At 44.2% G+C, this 18,798-nt stretch overlaps 1 protein-coding gene across 1 annotated transcript; it reads left to right on the forward strand.

The window, feature by feature from the left end:
- The first annotated feature begins 346 nt into the window (after window positions 1-346).
- On the forward strand, window positions 347-16,899 carry zdhhc8b (zinc finger DHHC-type palmitoyltransferase 8b). The gene is made up of 11 exons (XM_036526235.1): window positions 347-495; window positions 2,099-2,220; window positions 5,137-5,294; window positions 6,866-7,038; window positions 7,507-7,609; window positions 8,025-8,116; window positions 9,681-9,813; window positions 10,249-10,360; window positions 12,010-12,119; window positions 12,450-13,504; window positions 14,651-16,899. The coding sequence occupies exons 1-11, from the start codon at window positions 347-349 to the stop codon at window positions 14,832-14,834; spliced, it is 2,391 nt and encodes a 796-aa protein (XP_036382128.1). The 3' UTR covers window positions 14,835-16,899.
- The last annotated feature ends 1,899 nt before the right edge of the window (window positions 16,900-18,798 follow it).

The following is an 18,798-nucleotide window of genomic DNA, read 5'->3' on the forward strand; positions in this document are numbered from 1 at the left end:
TTACTCTGAACCTTGTGTTGTATTGCTGTGGCTGTACCCTCTCTCCTGGGCCACTGACATTGATGTCCCTTGAAGAGCTGGCATTAAAGAGGTGGCTTTCAGGGGGTTGGGCCCATGGCCATTGTGTTAAAGAGCCGTTTAGGACTTAGAGCCTAGTTAACCTTTCCTCTGTGTGCCTTCTGTTTGCAGTCCCACTGACAATAAATATGCCCTTCAGCCCAATTGTTTTATTCTTGGCGGGGGGTTCTGTCCAAGCGCCAAAGGCAAATTACAGCTCGAGCGCTGAATGGCGGGATTCCACTGTGCAGAAGCAAACGGCTCACGTCAAACGCGTGAGCAGTGTGGTATGCTACCCGCCAGGCAGGGCTCCCATTTAATCCAGCCCCTTACTCTGGGGGATTACCGTAGTGGAACTGAGTGTGAGCAGGGCAAGGGCAAGCAACGCTGGGTGTTTCTCGCTCTGACCCCGCCTCCGCCTGACCCACATCACCACAGGTGGGTGCAGCAAGGAGCGAATTTCACTCCGGCCGCTGCCATGCTCATTAGCCTGCCAACCCTGACCTCTATCATCCACTCTGAATTATTGAACAAGGCACAGGCAGGAGGAGGGCAGGGCCACTCAAACTAAATGGGCAAGAAAGCATTGTGTACTGTACTATGTAACTGTATACCTGTGTGTGTCCACATACATGTCTGTGTATGTGCGTGTGAGCATGTGTATCTGTGTGTATGTCTGTGTGTGCGTGCATGTGTGTGTGTGTCTATGTCTGAGTGAACCTTTTTGTATTTATTTGTAGCAGGTTGCCAGGTACTCTTTTAGCAGAAGTAAACTAATCCTGACCCATGCCAATCCATCACTGCAGACCTGTATAGTGTCCTCCGTCCAAATACTGATCTCCAGAGGCCTATATGAGGACACAATAAATGAGATTGTGGACCTCAAAGGCTTGTGCAGAGTGTAATGCAAATAAAGAGATTGGTGATGTGAGAATTGAATGGCTGTCATGATGAGGATTTTGGTGGAAGATATTAATAAGACATTATTAGGTTTTTTTTTGAACTGCACTTTTGGGTGGCCCCTATTGTTGTTCAATGGAAAATGAAATTCAAGAAAAGTGCTTGGACTATTAAAATTCTGCTTTGAAAGGGCTATTGTGTATTATGTCCTATATTATATATAACTATATATTTTATGTGGGGTTCATGTCCATGGCATTATACATTATACATATGGAAAATACATTTATTACAGGGTATACACACACACACACACACACACACACACACACACACACATATATAATATAGTAAATGAGAAAGACAGGGATTCAGGCATTGGTGCAGCGATGTCCCCTTCCCTACATTGCATGCTGCTCTGTATTTAGCACCTTCCCCAGCACACTGGCACCAGGCCATGAGCTGGGAACTTGATGCCCCAGGCGTTCACGTTCGCCACATTACAGTGCAACAGCAGCTGGCTCTGTAGACGGCCTGCCAGCATTCGGCACCCTGCCTGACCGTGCTACTTTCACAAATTCCAGGAAATACAATATATGGCGGCATCACACAGCCCTGAACCAAGTATAGGATTGTCCCGATATATCCCTGCTCATTTGCTGCCTGTGTATTTGGTTCCGAAGCTTAATAAGATCTGAACCCATGCACGCATTGACAGCGTTGTGATTATTTGGGAAGATTGAGAGATGAAGCAATTCAAGCTTAGAGGCTGTCCTCCCTCTGTGGGGCTCTCTGATTCCTGCTTGCCGTAGATTAAAAAGATGAAAATCTGGTTTCCTGTGCTGACTATGTTAAGTAAGCACAGGTTTTTGTACTTGTCTGTCACGGAGGGAGGCGGCCATCCGCTCTGCAGGACATATTACTCACCAGCAGCTTTCACAATAGCTGTGCTGCAACTCACTGCTGCATTGTAATTGAGATGTTCTTCCTCTTGGTCTTTGTATTACTGTAGAAATGTGCAGAACCGTCTGTTTATTGTTTTGAGTATGAAATATACATGCTGCTGAAAAACATGACATGCAATGGCTTTGTGCTTGCAACAATAATGTAATTATTGATCTTTTTTTTTTTTCTTTTCCAGGTGCCCTTGGTTGACTCAGGCGATCTCACCCGCTGTGCCCCTGTACAATGGCATCATCTTCCTCTTCGTTTTGGCCAACTTCAGCATGGCCACCTTCATGGACCCTGGCGTCATTCCCAGAGGTCAGCGACTGAACTTGTTCTGTCTTTCTCCCTGTCTGTTACCCTCTTTCTGCTGTCTCTTTCTCATTTCCTTTCTCCCTCCCTCTGTCTCTGCTCCTCAAAGTCAAATTTTAATAAAACTTTCAAATTATGTGTTGGCATGTCTTCATAACTCTCATTGTAGTTAAAGCAGGGTTGCCAAAGTGAAATGTACGACATCGTGTCAACAAAGGTAATGGTTGTACTGGCATTCTAACAGAAATGTTGAGAAGAAGAAGAGGAAGCAAAAAGTTATAATGCATTTTGCAAGAAAGAAGCCCCCAGCCCCATCTATGCATGAACAGAAATATTGGTGGTGTTGGACAAGAGTACATGCAGACTGCTAGCTTTGCAGTTACCTCTTTCAAAGCGTATAAGGATGGGGATTTTACAGTAGCCTGAGAGGACATTTAATTGGGTTATTTGGTCTTTGTATTTTGGGAAATAATCCTCCCTTATGTCTGTGTATTTTTAGCAGGAAATCAGGAAGTGCATCTCTGTCCCAGTCACCTGCAGTTCACAGGGACTGCACAGCTGTTCCCTTGTAGTCCAGGGCTTTTTTTGTCTGACTTTTGGATTTTCTTTTATTTCCTGGTGTTCTGCTCATTTAATGTTTGTGTTTAAAGCCGTATAACAATACAGGTTATTTTAGAATGTTGTTTTATTTGTCTAGTCCTAAATCCAGTCCTGCATCTTGTGCACGCATGCATATATGTATACTGTGTTTGTGTGTGTTTAGGAGTTGTTTTTTTCCTCTCATGTGTCTCTCATTTTCTCTCTGCCACTTTGTCAGTCTTTCCCTGTGTTTCCTTCAGTCTCTGTATCTTTGTCTTTTTTTCTCGTTTTGTCTGACTCAGTCTGTTTCTCTGTACCTCCGTCCGTCACTCCCATTCTCTCATTCTTTCTTCCTGCCACTCTCTCCCAATGAAATGGTTTCGCAACTCTTCGTGTCTTAGTGGGTTTTTTGTTCCCTCGGCCTCTGCTGCTCTGAATTCATTACTTGCCAAAGTGAACATGTTTTAATGCTTGGACCTCAGGCTGTGGATGACTTGCAGACCTAAAACACCACTCCCTTTACCACAGAGAATTACGAATGCACTGCAGCCTGGGGGAATGACTTTCCGTATTAAATGTCATTTGGGATCCAAACGCAGCGGAGGACGAAAGTACCTTCCTTCATTCCCCAGCACAGTTTAATCTACCATAAAACAGCCATCAATATAATCACCTCACAGTCAGGCTGCATTATGAAAATGCACAGAATTACTTTACAGATTGTGACAGTACTGTTGTAATTACTGTACAAACAACGTGCACTTTGGGGGATTTCTGGCCCACATAAACAAGCTGTGATAATGTCAGAAGGACGGTGTCACCTCATGGCCATCAGGGCCACAGCGTTTTCTTATTCCCACCAAGTGACAAAATCCCCTGTGTCTCCTCATCGACCTGGTTGTTATGGAGACGGTGGCCAGACACAGAAACGGGTAGAGTTGCAGAGATAGACTAACAGTGACTCAACTCAGACGCCGGCAGCCATGACGCTTCGCGGTGACATTTCTTTTAAGTCCCGCCTCCTCATACCTCCTGTTCATGTGCACAAAAAGTCATGAATGTTGTCCCTCTGCATGTGACCTCTGTGGCATTCAAAACCCTGTGTTCGACAGCAGTCTATCAAATCTTATGTGGTACTTTCACCTACCACGGGTTTAAACTTTAATTTGAAAATAATCCACCATCCAAGAGCCCGTGGTTTGTTTCCCTGCATGTTGCTGCAATTTGAAGTGCAATGCGCACCACTACTAATATCACTGTTTAAATGATGGCTGCTAAATGCAAAAATCAGTGCACAACACAGGTGCCATGTTTGTCCTGCTATTCCAGTGGGGTCGCTCCATTTTTCTACTGAAGGCAAATCCCTTAATGGTCACACTTTATTTCACACAAACTCTGACGGTCCCAGCAAACATTCCCAGTTGGCCAGCAGAAATCGAGAGAAAAGAAACACTTCTCACCTCTCTCAAAAAAAAATGGCTGTGCGCCATAAGCGACTATTAGACATAAGACTGTATTTACACTTGGCGTTCAGTGAACAGGCTTTTACTTTTCTCATCCAGTGGCTGAAGAGGCTGTAATCTTGTAAAAGCACAAAAATCTATGGGTCCCCGAGGTGGTCGCGGTATTAAGCAGTTTAAATTCAGAATGTGCCAGAGAGGCTCTGCTGTGTCCCTTCAGGTATTGTGTTGTGCATGTGAGAGCAAAAGTGTGAAATTGCCTCTTCAAACAGGATCTCATGTTAATATTTCTCCATTACGAGTTTGTTCTTTAATAGACTAAAACACATTTCACATGCTGTCACCTTACAGAAACGGGCCATTGATTTTAAAAGGTAAACTAATGCATATTTGTGGCTCAAGGGCCACTTAGAGCTGTTGTCTGAAGAGCTATGTGTAGTTACTCTGATGATCAAAATTCAGCTTGTATGTCTGACTGCAGTTTAAATGTAATTTAATGTTTTCTGCAAAATGTCTGCGAGAATAAACTTCAGGGAAAATGTTTAACTGGTCTCAACAAGCTCAATAAGCATGCACCCATTTGCCCTCACAAACTACACTCATAAATGCTTAATATTTCAAACCAAGCACTATCCCTGGGTTTTACTGTGTCAGAACAACCTTAGCTGCTTTTTAGAGAACATTAATCATCAATTCAAAGCCTTGTTCCAGTAGCTATGAACAATACCAAGGAAATTCCTGATATTCTTTATAGAATTAAAAGTCTCCTTTCACTGTGTCAAAAATATATACAGAGAAGCAACTTCTTCCTAGCGTTGTCGGTGTCCCTCAAAGCTGATGGGGGCTATGCAGCACCAGTCTAAACTGTGTGTCTCCGTGACAGCGGACGAAGACGAGGACAAGGACGATGACTTCCGGGCACCGCTCTACAAGAACGTGGAGATCAAGGGCATCCAGGTTCGGATGAAGTGGTGCACCACCTGTCACTTTTACAGGCCCCCGCGCTGCTCCCATTGCAGTGTGTGTGACAACTGTGTGGAGGTAAGTGAGAGGGACATGCCACGCTCGTTACCCCCCCCCCCCCCCACTGCACTACATTCATCACCAGCCATCAGGAGCAACCAGCCGCCCAAATAAATACAAGCTGTCCTAACGTCGATTATGCTTGTAAATAAACAGTTGAGGCTCTAATCTTACTTAATTGTTTTACTGTACATTAAAATTCAAACCCCCTTGCTTAATCGCTGGCTAAAACTTAAATCGCCAGAGGAAACCCCCCTAGTGACTGTGTAATGAACTAGGTCTTTACACATGTGACAAACTGCAGTCTATCTGTGCTTTATTCATCTGCATACTTATACACCACTGGCTAAACTAACTAAATTCATGATTGGAAAAAATGCACCGGTGATGGCTTTGAGCAGGAAGGCACAGTGCTTCCAGGTAAACCTGTAAGCTACATACAACAACTGTGCCTAGAGAAGTGATGACTACTTTGAAGGGGCGCTTATTTACAATGTGGCCTTGACCCAAAAACTAAGTCAGCAGAATTTCTTATTTCAGCGCACCTCCATTGTAGGATTGATATTGTAGAATTGCAGTTAATCGAGTCACTACATTTCAAGATATCACAATGATGCTGTTCCTTGAGAAGGAATGTGCGACATAAATTCCAAACAAAACCGGTTTCAAGTGACATAAAGAGTGGATGAAGCCAAAAAATGCTCATCCTCTGACAAATCTGTGCTGAGCCAGGCTGTTCTGGCACCATGCTGGGCTTGTCTGACAAGGCCCAGTTGGATCTCCATTGTAGGAGAGATATATACTATAGGTTCTCAAGATTTCAGTTCACCAGAAAACATCAAATAATGGTGACGGTCTAAAACTACGTTTTAGAATTATGAAATTTTCACAAAGTAAGTAAGAAAGTACACATCTGCCAGTGATAAATGTAATGTTCATGTAGGTGTCGATAGCTATGATTGTTACACAGTTGTATTGCTATAAAGAAGAAGAGTAAGAATTAAAAAATTTATACTGTATGACAGGTTTATTTGAACATGTGAAATATTTTGATTGCTTAACTTTATTTTACATCTGACTTCACATAAGCGTAAAACAAACACAGATGGATAGTAAAAACATTTGACAGCTCTTAGTGTGAAACATGAATGAGGTGTTCAGATTTTAAAAAGATTTTACTTTACTTTGACAACAACACTGGTAAATTCTGGCTCCCACTGCTGTCAGGTTGGCTACCCCTGCTCTACAGTAGGCGGGTTTCCATTAAGCTGCTTAATGCGCAATTTGAAATTGCAAACTAAAAAATGAGTAGTGGAAACACTTGAATGTTGAAAAAACTCTCAAATATCGCAAAAAAAGTTTATACGCTTGCATGAGGTGGTTTTTCAGATGATTCAACAAAGCAATATTTTGCAAAATTGAAATGGAAACACATTTTTCGCATTTAAATCACATGACATGACTCAGCAGAAACACAGACTATTCACAATTGTGTTTTGTCGACTTTTTCAAAAAAATCGCTTCTATTTTGCACAAAACTGCAGTGGAAGCCCACCTATTGTTTACTCTCTGAACATCGCCCTCTGCAGGATTTCGACCACCACTGCCCCTGGGTGAACAACTGCATCGGGAGGCGGAACTACCGCTTCTTCTTCCTGTTCCTGCTGTCACTCAGTGCACACATGGTCGGGGTCTTCTCCTTCGGCCTGCTGTTTGTGCTGCACCACTTAGAGCGGTTGGGGGCGCTGCACACCACCATCACGTATCCTTCCACGGACATGTCGAGTTTTCTCCCATGAGAGCGTGGAAAGTAGCCCAGGGCATGTTCGTTTCTGAGGCGAGGCCTCAGCCGCTGGTCTAAAAATGTGACTCTTGTAAGCCATGACCATCGTGATTTATTGCTCTATTTATATGTGTGAGTCTCTGCATGGAGGACCATGCTGTTGGTTCAGTCATCTATTTTAAGGTATATAATCTACTCCTATTTTCAGATTAATATTGCTGGAGAATCAGGAGAAGATATGTCAGTGATAAATTTTGACACTACGGATCTTGTATATGCTATTTTTTCACTGTGAGTGGCCCTGGTAGCAGAGACAGACAGAGAGAGAGAGAGTGTGTGTGTGTGTGTGTGTGTGTGTGTGTGTGTGTGGGTGCGCACATGCATGTGCACCCATATTAGTGTCCATGTGTGGTACCAGAGTGAAACTCCTTGACCGTGGGACCCCAGACTGGTGGTGATGTGTGTTGCTGGCCTCTTTTTCATCCCAGTCATTGGCCTCACTGGCTTCCACATGGTCCTGGTTGCCAGGGGTCGAACGACCAATGAGCAGGTAAAAACACAGAGGAGGGGCGACCAATCATAAACAACAACACCGTGGAGGAGGAATCATAGCTCACCAAATACCAGGGCTTACCACAGTACAGAAAAATGTCTTGTACAGGAGTGATGACAGAAGACCAGAGCTCATTAATGTTAGTGTGGAGCCTCATGGCCATGACATCACGTTCACCCCCCCCCCCCCCCCCCACCCGCTACCACCAGCTCATCTCACTCTGCTAATGGAATGCCTATGGTCCTTTGGGTATTTCTTAGCAGCCTGTGGGCATTATGGGGGAAAACCAAGATGCCTCATGTCACACTTCAAGCTAGATAATGACTCATTAATTTTATCATAATCTCATAATTGCTTGTGGTGTCAGTGCTGTGCTCCCCCACACTGAAACATGGTGTCCTCTCTTCTGCAGGTGACTGGGAAGTTCCGTGGCGGAGTGAATCCTTTCACGCGAGGTTGCTGTGGCAACGTGAAGTATGTCCTGTGCAGTCCCTTGGCTCCAAGGTAAATACAGAGCAGTGCCTGTAGCCCCCTCCCCCCACTATGCTGTAGAGGCAGCGGGGGCACGTACAGGGTGAAATCCACAGGCCCGCAGGATCTGCGAGAGCAATCTCTGCTTAGACAAGGTGAAATCGAGGCCAGCGGTTCACAGCGAAAAGCACCAAATGGTCGGGCGGTGCGCTGGGCTTAGCGGGGTTGCCATGACACCTGCTCGGAAGCTGAGGCCACGGAACGGAGCAGCCCAGGGTAACATGCTGCTGCGTGACTTAATCGCTTTGGATTTGAGAGAACGGCAGTACCCAGAGGAAGCCACCGGGAGGCAGTGTGACTGCTCTGTTTTGTTTTGTTTTTGTTTTGTTGCGGAAGAACAACCCGGGGGATGGCAGATGGCCACTCAAATGTAATCACTTTGTAGACCAACAGTTAGGGGGAAATGAGCCCAGAGACTCCAGCAGTGCTCATTGAGCAGACATCGCTTCACATTCAGGAGCTGTGATAGAGGAGCCGTTGGCAATTAGCACGTGAACCTTTGGCTGAACAGTAATTCAATAAGGATATCAATACATGGGCTACACTTATGGGATACAGTACCTTTCTGTAAAACCATTCAACATATTATGATTCATTTATTACTTTTTCAAACAATTGTTCAAATAGTTAAGCACAAAACATAGAACATGAAAAGCATTGCTATGGTAAATTATAATGCTTGAATATGAAATAAATGTATTTTATATTACATTATATCATGTAAAATTTCTCATGTTTCTACATGAGAAATATTGCCAAACACCAGATTACTTGAAATCAATGTCAGTAGTGGAAGGATTGAATGGATTGAATAATGTTCAAATGGAAGTATTTATACATCCACACACAGAAAGAACATTTAAAATAGATGTTTGCATCCAAATCAATATAAGATCGTTATTAGTTCAATATGTGTTGATTTTAGTGTTTGCTTGAGTTGATTGAGCCCTATGAAAAGAATTCAGATTCAGATTCATGAATAGATTTTATTTGGTGATGTGTGGGATTGGGTCTTGGGTATCTATTTGCATTGAAATGATTTATGTTGTAAAGGTTCTGTTAGGGTTGGCCATTGCGCTTGTCATTGAAAGCTGCTATATCTCACTGTTTTAAATCAATGAAATAGCCGAAGAGAATTTCAGTGGAAAGTGTTTATTTGGAAGCAGAGCATTACAAAATGTGGGCGTAAAAACTCTCTTGGGAGTACAAAAATGCTGTATTTAGAAAAATCATCAGTTTTGAAAAGCACTAGCGCTTGAAGTATTTTTGTATTCCGGAGGGAGTGTTTGCCACTGCAGTTCCTTATGCTGTACTTTCACTCTGGCAGCACCCTGACTCACATAAGTTTAGCAGAGATAATCTGCTTCATTTCACTGGGTGTGGAATCAGATGGCCTGCAATTCCATTACCAATCTGTCAGGTGGAGGAGTGGAATGGCCTGTCTCCTGTTATGTGTTGGAGGCAACTCCTTTGGCCTGCCCAGTCCTGACTGCAGTGCCCCCCCCCCGCTCCCCTGGCTGTATCACTTCCCTAACAGATACATGGTGGACCCCAGGAAGAAGCCGAACATCTCCATCCAGCCCCCATTCCTGCGCCCAGACCTCTCTGACAGACATGTCTCCATCAAGATCAGTGACAACGGGATCCACGGCAACATCCTCCGTACCAAAGTAAGCCTCTGTTCATCTGTTCTCTGTTTCAGTTGTATAGAATACAGATGCTGCCAAGGAGTGTCACACACACACAAGTGTTTATGCTGTGGAAATGCACTAGGTTCAGCTTAGGGAAGAATAGTCATAAAAGCCCCAGTGTGCATACAGTAAGACTCAGCTGTAGAGAAAGGTGTCATTTTAGTCCAATGTTGCGACTCGATCAACTATTCTATGTATTCCTGTTGTTGTTTCCCCATCGTTTGTTCTATATTGGTATCAGTATGAACATGGGTAGACAAAGACTGTTGTGTGATGTGTGTTGTAGTGGCAAAGAGAATGCATTTCAAGGGTGGAAGGGTAACCTGCTGTGTAGATGTAATAAGGGTTGTGATCCCCTTTCTACTGCATGCCGCATTAACCTCTGCCTGCATGCCTCTCCTCTGCCTTGCTCAGTCCAAAGGGAGTCTGGATGTGCTGGATGACAAACCGCTGGAAGTTGGCCCCCCGCTACCCCCAAAGGCCGAGAAATACAACGAGCTTAAGAGCCAGCTGACGTCCAGTGAAGGTGGGCAATTCTGACGCTCACTCACCACACTTATCCAAACAGGGACAGCACTGCTGCTGTGAGGAGTGGATCGAGTATCAATACACAGGATACTGAGGGCTGTGTTGTCTGATGTGCACCCACCAGTCATAACGTCCTTCACATACAGGGCTTTCTTTTTTTGTGCCGTTGTCAAGCTGTTTAGCCAGTCTCCCCCCTTGCAGATTCGCAGCACTGACCTCTGTGTGCTGGCTTTTTCGTCCTCAGGATGGAGCTGATTGTGATAATCATGGCTGCCGTGTGACGTGGGGGGTGACCTGGTTTCATGAAACCACTCCACATTTGTAGGGCGGTGTAGGGGGTGGGCAACGAGGGCTGGGGGGGGGGGGGGGGGGGGGGGGCGGTCTCAGGAATCAGCCCCACGAGGGAGACATCCGTAAGCGAAAAAGTCAGAGGGGGATAATTTTAGACACGGATTCGTAGCACACTGCAATTCATCATCCAGTTAGAATATTCAAAATGGAGCCCTGCCAAGATGAGGAATAGGAAACATTTTTTTAATTACAAGACTCTGCTCAACGAGCGAGAATAAGACGTGGAGAGACATCTTTATCATTGTTGGGTTTAGTCTAAAGAGTCTAATTTAGAAGAAGACATAAAATCAGTCACTGATGAGGTTTTTATTTTCCCCAATATGAGTATGTTGTAAAGAGTCAAAACCAGATCACCTGTATCATTTGTGCGTAAGAGCTGGTTCACATACCAGGCTTCTTGGACATATTCGTGCAGGTTCATTAAATATTATATAATGTATTATAACATATTCTGTGTGAATGAGAGTATGTTTTGAATGCTATACCATGTTGCAGGGATTATGGGGCTTTCTGCAATCCTTGTTCATCCATTTCCTCTCCTTGCAAGCCAATGAGTTTTTACATTGAAAGGCATCAATTGTAACATAGGCACTATTGCAGTTGTAGTACCACCTGGTGATGAATTTTGGTACTGCTCATTTTTGCAGCATTCTGAAAGTGAGCATTTTTTGCTGCAGACTGCAGTACATGAGAAATCTCTAGGGTAATGATAACAAGAAGTCAGTAATATACAGAAAAACTGAACCTATTGCTAAGGCAGGGATCTTGCAGTAGAGGACTGATGTAATTACTGTATGTCCATTCCAGCAGTGTTGGAGATGGGTTACATTGATTTGGGATGTTCTTTGTTTAGTAAGGACATAGAAATGTATTATCTGCATTTGAACAAAGGCACTTTCACACAGCTTGAGATGAAGGTAACCTCTACATAAAATCAGCAAAAAGAAATGTACCCTATTACTGGCTAAAATCTGTGTTTATGTCAAAAAGTCATTTATTTGATTATGAAAACATCAACATTGAGTATCTATACTTTTAAGTCATCTGTGAAAATATTTCAATTTAAGATGAATGCAAATATTTGGTTCCTAAATAAACTAGATCTATGTATAATGATTCATATACCCAATGAATGTGTGTCATATGTGAAGTATATGTCTCTGATGGTAGTTCTTTCTTTATGATTCATGACATGGTAATATTAATCTGATGAGCAGTTCTGCAATACTCTCAAGGGATTTGCACAATTTTACAGTTCATCTGATTCCATAATCTGTGTTCTGTCTCCCACACCAGAGAGCTCCCTGTCCACCAAGCCTCTGAATCCCTCCACCCCTGCCATGTACAAATACCGGCCCTCTTTTGGCACCATACCCAAGGTGCACTACCAGGGTGCTGAGGTGAAGGTCAGTGCAGTGTGACAGAGGGCATAAGGGAAAAGTGTGTCTTTGGAAATTTGTCTTATATTTGTCTTATATTTGTCACCAGGTGCTCGTTATTACCAAGCACTGGTTAACCTATGCCAGTGTTTTTTCAATGTTGTAGTAAGACTGTTCTGCATTGTGTTCTTGTGAGCTTTGTTGGAATCTCTCCAACAAAGTTGGTTGGTCAGTTTGTTGCGTCTGGCTCTCTTAATTTAATGTCAACAGTGTACGAAATGTGCTGTTGTCTGCTGTGTTGCCTGTTCTTTGTTTCTGAAAGGCTCTGACCTCTTGTGTCGTGTGTGGTGTGTTTAGATCGTGATGCCGGATGACCATAAGGGAGGGGCCATCCCAGAGGAGGGCAGCCGGGGTCACGACTACCGCTCGGAGCCCAACCTGGACCTGCCGGACTACAGGAACGCTCCCCTTCACCGGACCTTCCAGTCGTCTCCACTGCAGCTGGATTCCTTTACCATCAACTCCCGCTCCCTCAGCCTGAAGCAGGCCCACCGGCGAGGGGACAAGGCCCAGCTCCAGGCGGTTAAGTCAGAGGGCGTCACCTCCACGCCCTACAAGACTGTCTTCTCGCCCGGCACTCTGTCCAGCCGCAACGGCAGCCTCTCCTACGACAGCCTGCTGAACCCCAGCGTCTCACCCTCAGCCGGCGAGTGCCCGGCGCACCCCGGCATGCCTTCGGTGGGGTACCACTCGCCCTACCTGCCCACGAAAATGTGCCACGTGCGGGGGCCCGAACTGCAGCGCCCGCCCCCGCCCGCCTATAGCCCCATTCTCGGAGGGGGCGGCAGCCAGGCTGCCAGCAGGCACTCCCCACACCCCCGGGACCCCTCCCCGGTGCGCTACGACAACCTCTCCAAGACCATCATGGCCTCCATCCAGGAGCGCAAGGAGATGGAGGAGAGGGAAAAGATGCTGCACCTGCAGGGTGCCTTCGCGTCGGACTCTGGCGTGTACGACTCCCCTGGCGGCTACGCCCTGCAGCCGAGCGCCTGCTACCCGGACAGCCCGCGGGGGCCCGGGTCCCGCGGGCCCACGCCCCCTGTGTATGGCTCCCGGGACAACCTGGCGGGCGGCGTGGCGGTGGGCTACGTCGGGGGGAGGACGCCCGTCCTGCGCTCGTCTACTGCCTCATTGGCGCGTGCCCCCAGGACTTCCACCACTTCCTTGCACGCCGATGTGGCCAACAATAACGCGCAGGGTAGGCCCGGGGAGCCGCCCTATCGATCCCCCGCCCACCAGCCTCACCACTCCCCTTCTGCCGTGCCCCGCTCCCCCTCCTACACCCTCCAGAAACCCCTCTCCTTCATCAGGGCCCTGGAGCGGACAGACTCGCCACCTCTGGGAGGCCCAAGGTACGAATCCTAACGTCTCGTAGACGCATGACCCAGCCGGACAGGAAAAGCGCCTCGCTGTAAGGCCAACCTTGTCCTCACATCAGGGAGGTGCCATACCTCCTAATTGGACAAGAACAGCTGTCCATGGGGGGTATTTCTTGTGCATTTTGGAAATTGGTGGTCTCAGAGAGACTAAAGTGTTAAAAAATATATACATGTATGTTTTTTTCCATTATCATTATTTTAATTAAATGTGAGGCATAGTAAGATTATAAATTGTAGGTGTCAGAAGAACTAGATGTTTTTTCACCTTTGATGTCAATATAAAGGTGCTTTTGTATTTTTCAGTTTTAGAACAAATAAAGTTTGTTTGATTCCCTTTGATTTTTCTTTTGCATGTTTTTTTTTCATCATTTCTGTCTGATCTCACTCTTCTAGCTTTTCTAGGGAATGATTTCAATAATTGGAGGAGGAGAGAGAGAATACATCTCCTTCTCTCCAGGGCACTTGTCCATCTCTTTAAAGGGACACAATCTAACAAATTAGATTACTGTGTTTGACAGCTTTGCTTTGGTCACAGTCTCTCACATAATTTGCATGTGAGCATGAGCAGAATAATTGTCTTCCTTGAATTTCCGACATTCCTTCTCCAAATCAATATTTAATGACTCCCCTTAATGATTGCAAATTGTCCCGTACTTCATCATTCCATTTTGCTAATGATTAGCACTAATAGCATTTTGTATTGCTTCATTTCTGTGCAGTTTGAGTGTACTTTCTTTGAAATAAGTCAGCTTAACATGAAAAGGTTGAGTGGATGCCCTGAGAGGTGTTTCCCTTCTTTGACTGATTTCCTCTCTTCCTGACTAATGTCTCGATATTTTTCCATAATGCATGCGCACGGAGCCAGCTTCGAGGGACAGACTGACGCCTGAGCAAGCATGCAAGAATACGTATATATGCTCTTGCATCAGTCCCAAAATGCCTGTGTGCTGTGTCTCTGTGTCTCTTGAACAGTGTTGGAAAGGGACAGTGGGTGTATGTGTGTGGGTGTGTAAATGTGTGTGCATGTGTATGTACACATGCGTATGCGTGTGACAGCTGTCATTCGCCAGTACCATGTAAAAACAACTTTCCCTTCTCTCTTTTTCTCTCCCCATCCAGAGAGGGGGCACAAGGAAAACTTGCTCTCGGTAAAATAAACGGGCAGCCCAAAGGCCAAGGGCGGGCTGACTGCCACCTTGGATCCACCCCTGGCGCCCAGGGCACCCCCCTCAGCCCCAACCGTCACACTAATGTCAAAAAGGTGTCCGGAGTAGGCGGGACCACCTACGAGATCTCAGTGTGAGGGCGGGCCAATTCACCCATCGAAGGCAGTACTGTCACGGCAACCACCACCACCGTGCTAAAGAGAAAGGGTCTCTTTTTTTTTATTTTTCTGTTTTTTTTTTTTTTTTTTTTTAATATCGACCAATCAGGGGCCCGCAGCCTTACTCATCAGGTGTCCTCCACTCTGTGTATCCCGTTGGCCCGTCCACGTTTGGTTGTCCTGGAGAGCTGGGCTTCAGTGCGTCTGTCTGCAGCAGAAGATGAAATAAAAACGGAAGAGGACTCATTCATTCATTGTACATTATGTGTCATTTATTTCCCTGGACAGCCTTGTGTGTGTGACTCATCGGCAGTGAGGGATAGCCAGGTTGAGCTGCAGCACTTGTCAGTCATTTTCTGCTCTTTTATACCTGTGGTGCAAAAAGGCATGTTGTTTGGTGCAGGAGCTTGATGGAAGTTGTTGTTAAATGTACTCAGGCTTTGAGCAACATGTAAACAGTGACTACGAATATACACAAATGACCTCCCATGCCAGCTGTTCTGGGGGGAGGTAGAGAGCCAATGTTATCGGCTACTTGGTTCTGACTGCCGGCAATTGGGTCGTAACGCATTGCTGATAACGGGAGTTCTGTTGGGTCAGATGACCTTTTGCTGATGCTTACGTCGGCGCGGTAATTACTGTGCAATTCCAGGCTTCTCATGCCTCCGTGTGATGGCATAAGTGCAGTTCCTGGGAAGTGCCCGTTCTTGCCATTTTCATTTGATTGTTATGCTTATGTTTGTAATATTATTTGAATCCAGTATTTTTGTTTGCTGGCCAGACCGGCTGCAGTTGTCACAGTCATTGCAGTTGTCATAGCCATTAAAAAAAAATTTGTCTTCACGTCAGAAGCAGATTTAGTTCCTGTGTTTAGGCCTGCAGGTCTGAAATGAAGAAAAAAGCAAGGGAGTCGGTGAGGGTTTGTTTTGGCTGCCATACTGTCACATCTTGTCTGTTGCAGCACACCACAGGTGGATAAAGACTTGGTGAGGAAATCTGGCAACACTTTTAACTTCACCAGACTGTAGCTTTGGGCTGATACACCTGTCATGGTGTCTCCAGTGTGTAGCATTTGTAGACACTGTAAGACCCCGATTACAGTATTTGGTGTGAATCACAAAGGGTGAGATCAAGGCCGAGTCAAGTTAACACCAAGAGTTTATGGACTACATATGAATTGGATCTGGACTTCATCCCCCATGAGCACCTCTGTACTGTGTTGTGCCTTTTTCACCAGTTGAACTCATTCCTGTGCTGATGGAGCAATGATATCTTGTTTCTTAGGATTCAGAAAAGATCCTGTAAGGAAACCATACAATCAAATCAAATCAGCCTCACTTTCTGTGTAAAGCTCATGTGGACAATGAATGTTTTGCCAGGGTATACATTTTATCATATGTCTGTTGGTAAGCAAACGTGAAAGCAGTTATGTGGTGTAAAACTGTGACTATTTGCGAAAGATTTGTTCTATAGGTAGTCAATAAACTCAGTCCACTTTCCAGATAGCTGTCCTTTAAATATCTCTTTTGATGTGTCTGTAATGGTTTGTGCAACTGAAGCACTAATCTCTAAGGAATGTTTCCACAGGAAGTACTGTCCTTGTGTCAGTCTTTTCCGTGTGATTGATACCGGGAGCCCTGGTAGCCCAGGAGTTGTGGGAGCATAGTTCTGTACATTCCAATACAGGAAGGTGTTCAGTGTTTCCCTTGTTCTGTGATCTTGGGCTTTGCATTTGTAGTCATGTGTCATCCATCCCATTTCACGTGACGTATTTCAATCGTTTCAGGAAAATTAAGGTCACCTCGAGGTGAGGTGCGCTGCACTGTAATCATGTGTTGAGCTTTGTGTTGGGTCACTAAAATGTCAGTATGTGTGGGTGCTCCTGACAAAAATCTGTGGTATGCTGCAATGGTACCAGCAGGATGTGTCCAGTTCTGCCAAACACCGTCTGAATAAAAACATTTTCCTGATTTCATTGCAGTGGGTGTCACACAGTCAAAACGTTTCTCTCCAGATGTCGCTGTATGAAAATCTCCATTGGTACTCTGCCATGCATAGTCTACATGCTCAGAACTCATTACTTTTTTGACCTTGTATTTTGATTATGTATTTTTTTATCAGCATAGCCATAGACTATGGCTTTTAAATGACTTATCAAGAATGGGTAAATGAGTAAGTCAGTATTGTCCTTGGCTGTGTAACAAATTTAAATGCAAAGGTCAATCATTATTTTTTGGTAGTTTTTAAATTTGTTTTACTTTTTTTATACCCAACATTTCAATAGTTTGATACATCTTGCTTTTTATACAGATATTCTTGCAGGGAGTGGATGTTTGTGTTCTGAGTGGATATATGTCTGTTGGTAATTTATAATTTAAGCAAATAAATTAATGAATATCTTGTACTGAATGGGGGGGTGGGATGGGGGTTATCCTAGTTCCAATGTTTTGCAGTGTGAAAAAGCTATAGAAGAAAGTGTATGAAACAACTGAATGCCATAGGATGGGATGATGTAGGTGTTGAAGCATATAAAGGATAACTGCACCATCATCCTTTCAATGCTGCGGGTATGTTCATAGGAGTGACTGTGTCCTGTGATACTGAATGGCTCCTGGTTGAAGACATGACACCGTTTTCAGCAGCTGTCTGGTACAGCACATATTGTACAATGCTACGTGAAGAAAGCCATGGAATAGATATGGGTCTGTTTTTTTTTCCTTTTTTTGGTTTTGTTCTTTGAAGAAAATATATAGTTTCATATTAAGGTACATCTATTATTTTTCTTCATTTTAAATTCACTGATTAAATGTAGCTTGAAATTTTATGCCTGTTTTGCTTTTTTCTTTTCCTGTTTGTGTCTCAGTGGGCTATGATTCACTCTGTAGAAGAGCTGGTAATGATAACTGAACAAACTTGGCTAGCAAAGGAACATAAAATGACATCTTGTGCTAAAATGCAGTGTTATGTATGCAGTATCCCGCCACACAAACCTTGAAATGTGTCACAGATAATTCTTGCCTCAAATTTACTGACAACATAGTAACTGAAAGTTATTATGAGGAGTCATAGGTATATCCTGATCTTATATTTTATCAGCTGCTACCCTCTTAACAACCCTCTCTCAACAGCTTTGACAGCTTTGGTTCTTATTTTTATTACATCAAGTAAAACAGATATTTATCTTCACAGCTTACAGACTGTGACTGCTTGCTGCTCCATTTGAAACAGATTTGTAGCCCAGTGTGGAATCATGTGTCCATAATGGTTGTGAAGCTTTATTTCTGGAATACAGTGGTGTTAACTCAGATGGTGTGGTAAACAGAACCTTGGTGGATGTCACTTACAGTCCATAATGGACTCATTAATATAATTTACGCAAAAAAAAAACATTTAATTTGATTAAGGTGACTCTTGCTGACTTTGTAAGCATCTATCAGGCCCACTTAAACAGCACATGTGATTTGGTGTGAAATGTATATTTCTACCATAAGCCACCTCCTTGGAAGGTTCAGCAAGGAAGACAGTACTTTTCCATCAGCGGTAATGACCAATAAAAGTTATGCTGAGACTAATGAGGATAGTCTTCCAGCCACCAACTCTTCCTGACTTGATATCAGCATTACAAACCAAGGGCTAACCCATGTTTCATGTACACAGTGGTGCCAAAACATGAATTTATATTTTTGTGCTTTTCCTTCTGTTGGTTGTCATGCATACTTAAAGTCATATTTATACCTTGAAAATATTTATAACTGATAAACATTTTACTGTGGAATTTTAAAAATTGCACTTTGAAATTCTTCAGAAATTACCTAAAACCAGTTTAAAGCACTAAGAATTGACTATCATTGTTAAGTCAGATCACTGTACCCAAATTTGCATTGTCATATATGGTAATAATGAGGAACGTATTTACCTTTGACTCAAGTCCCTAGAGCTACTG

This window comes from Megalops cyprinoides, chromosome 4, assembly GCF_013368585.1.
Source record: "Megalops cyprinoides isolate fMegCyp1 chromosome 4, fMegCyp1.pri, whole genome shotgun sequence".
Classification (NCBI taxonomy): Eukaryota; Metazoa; Chordata; class Actinopteri; order Elopiformes; family Megalopidae; genus Megalops; species Megalops cyprinoides.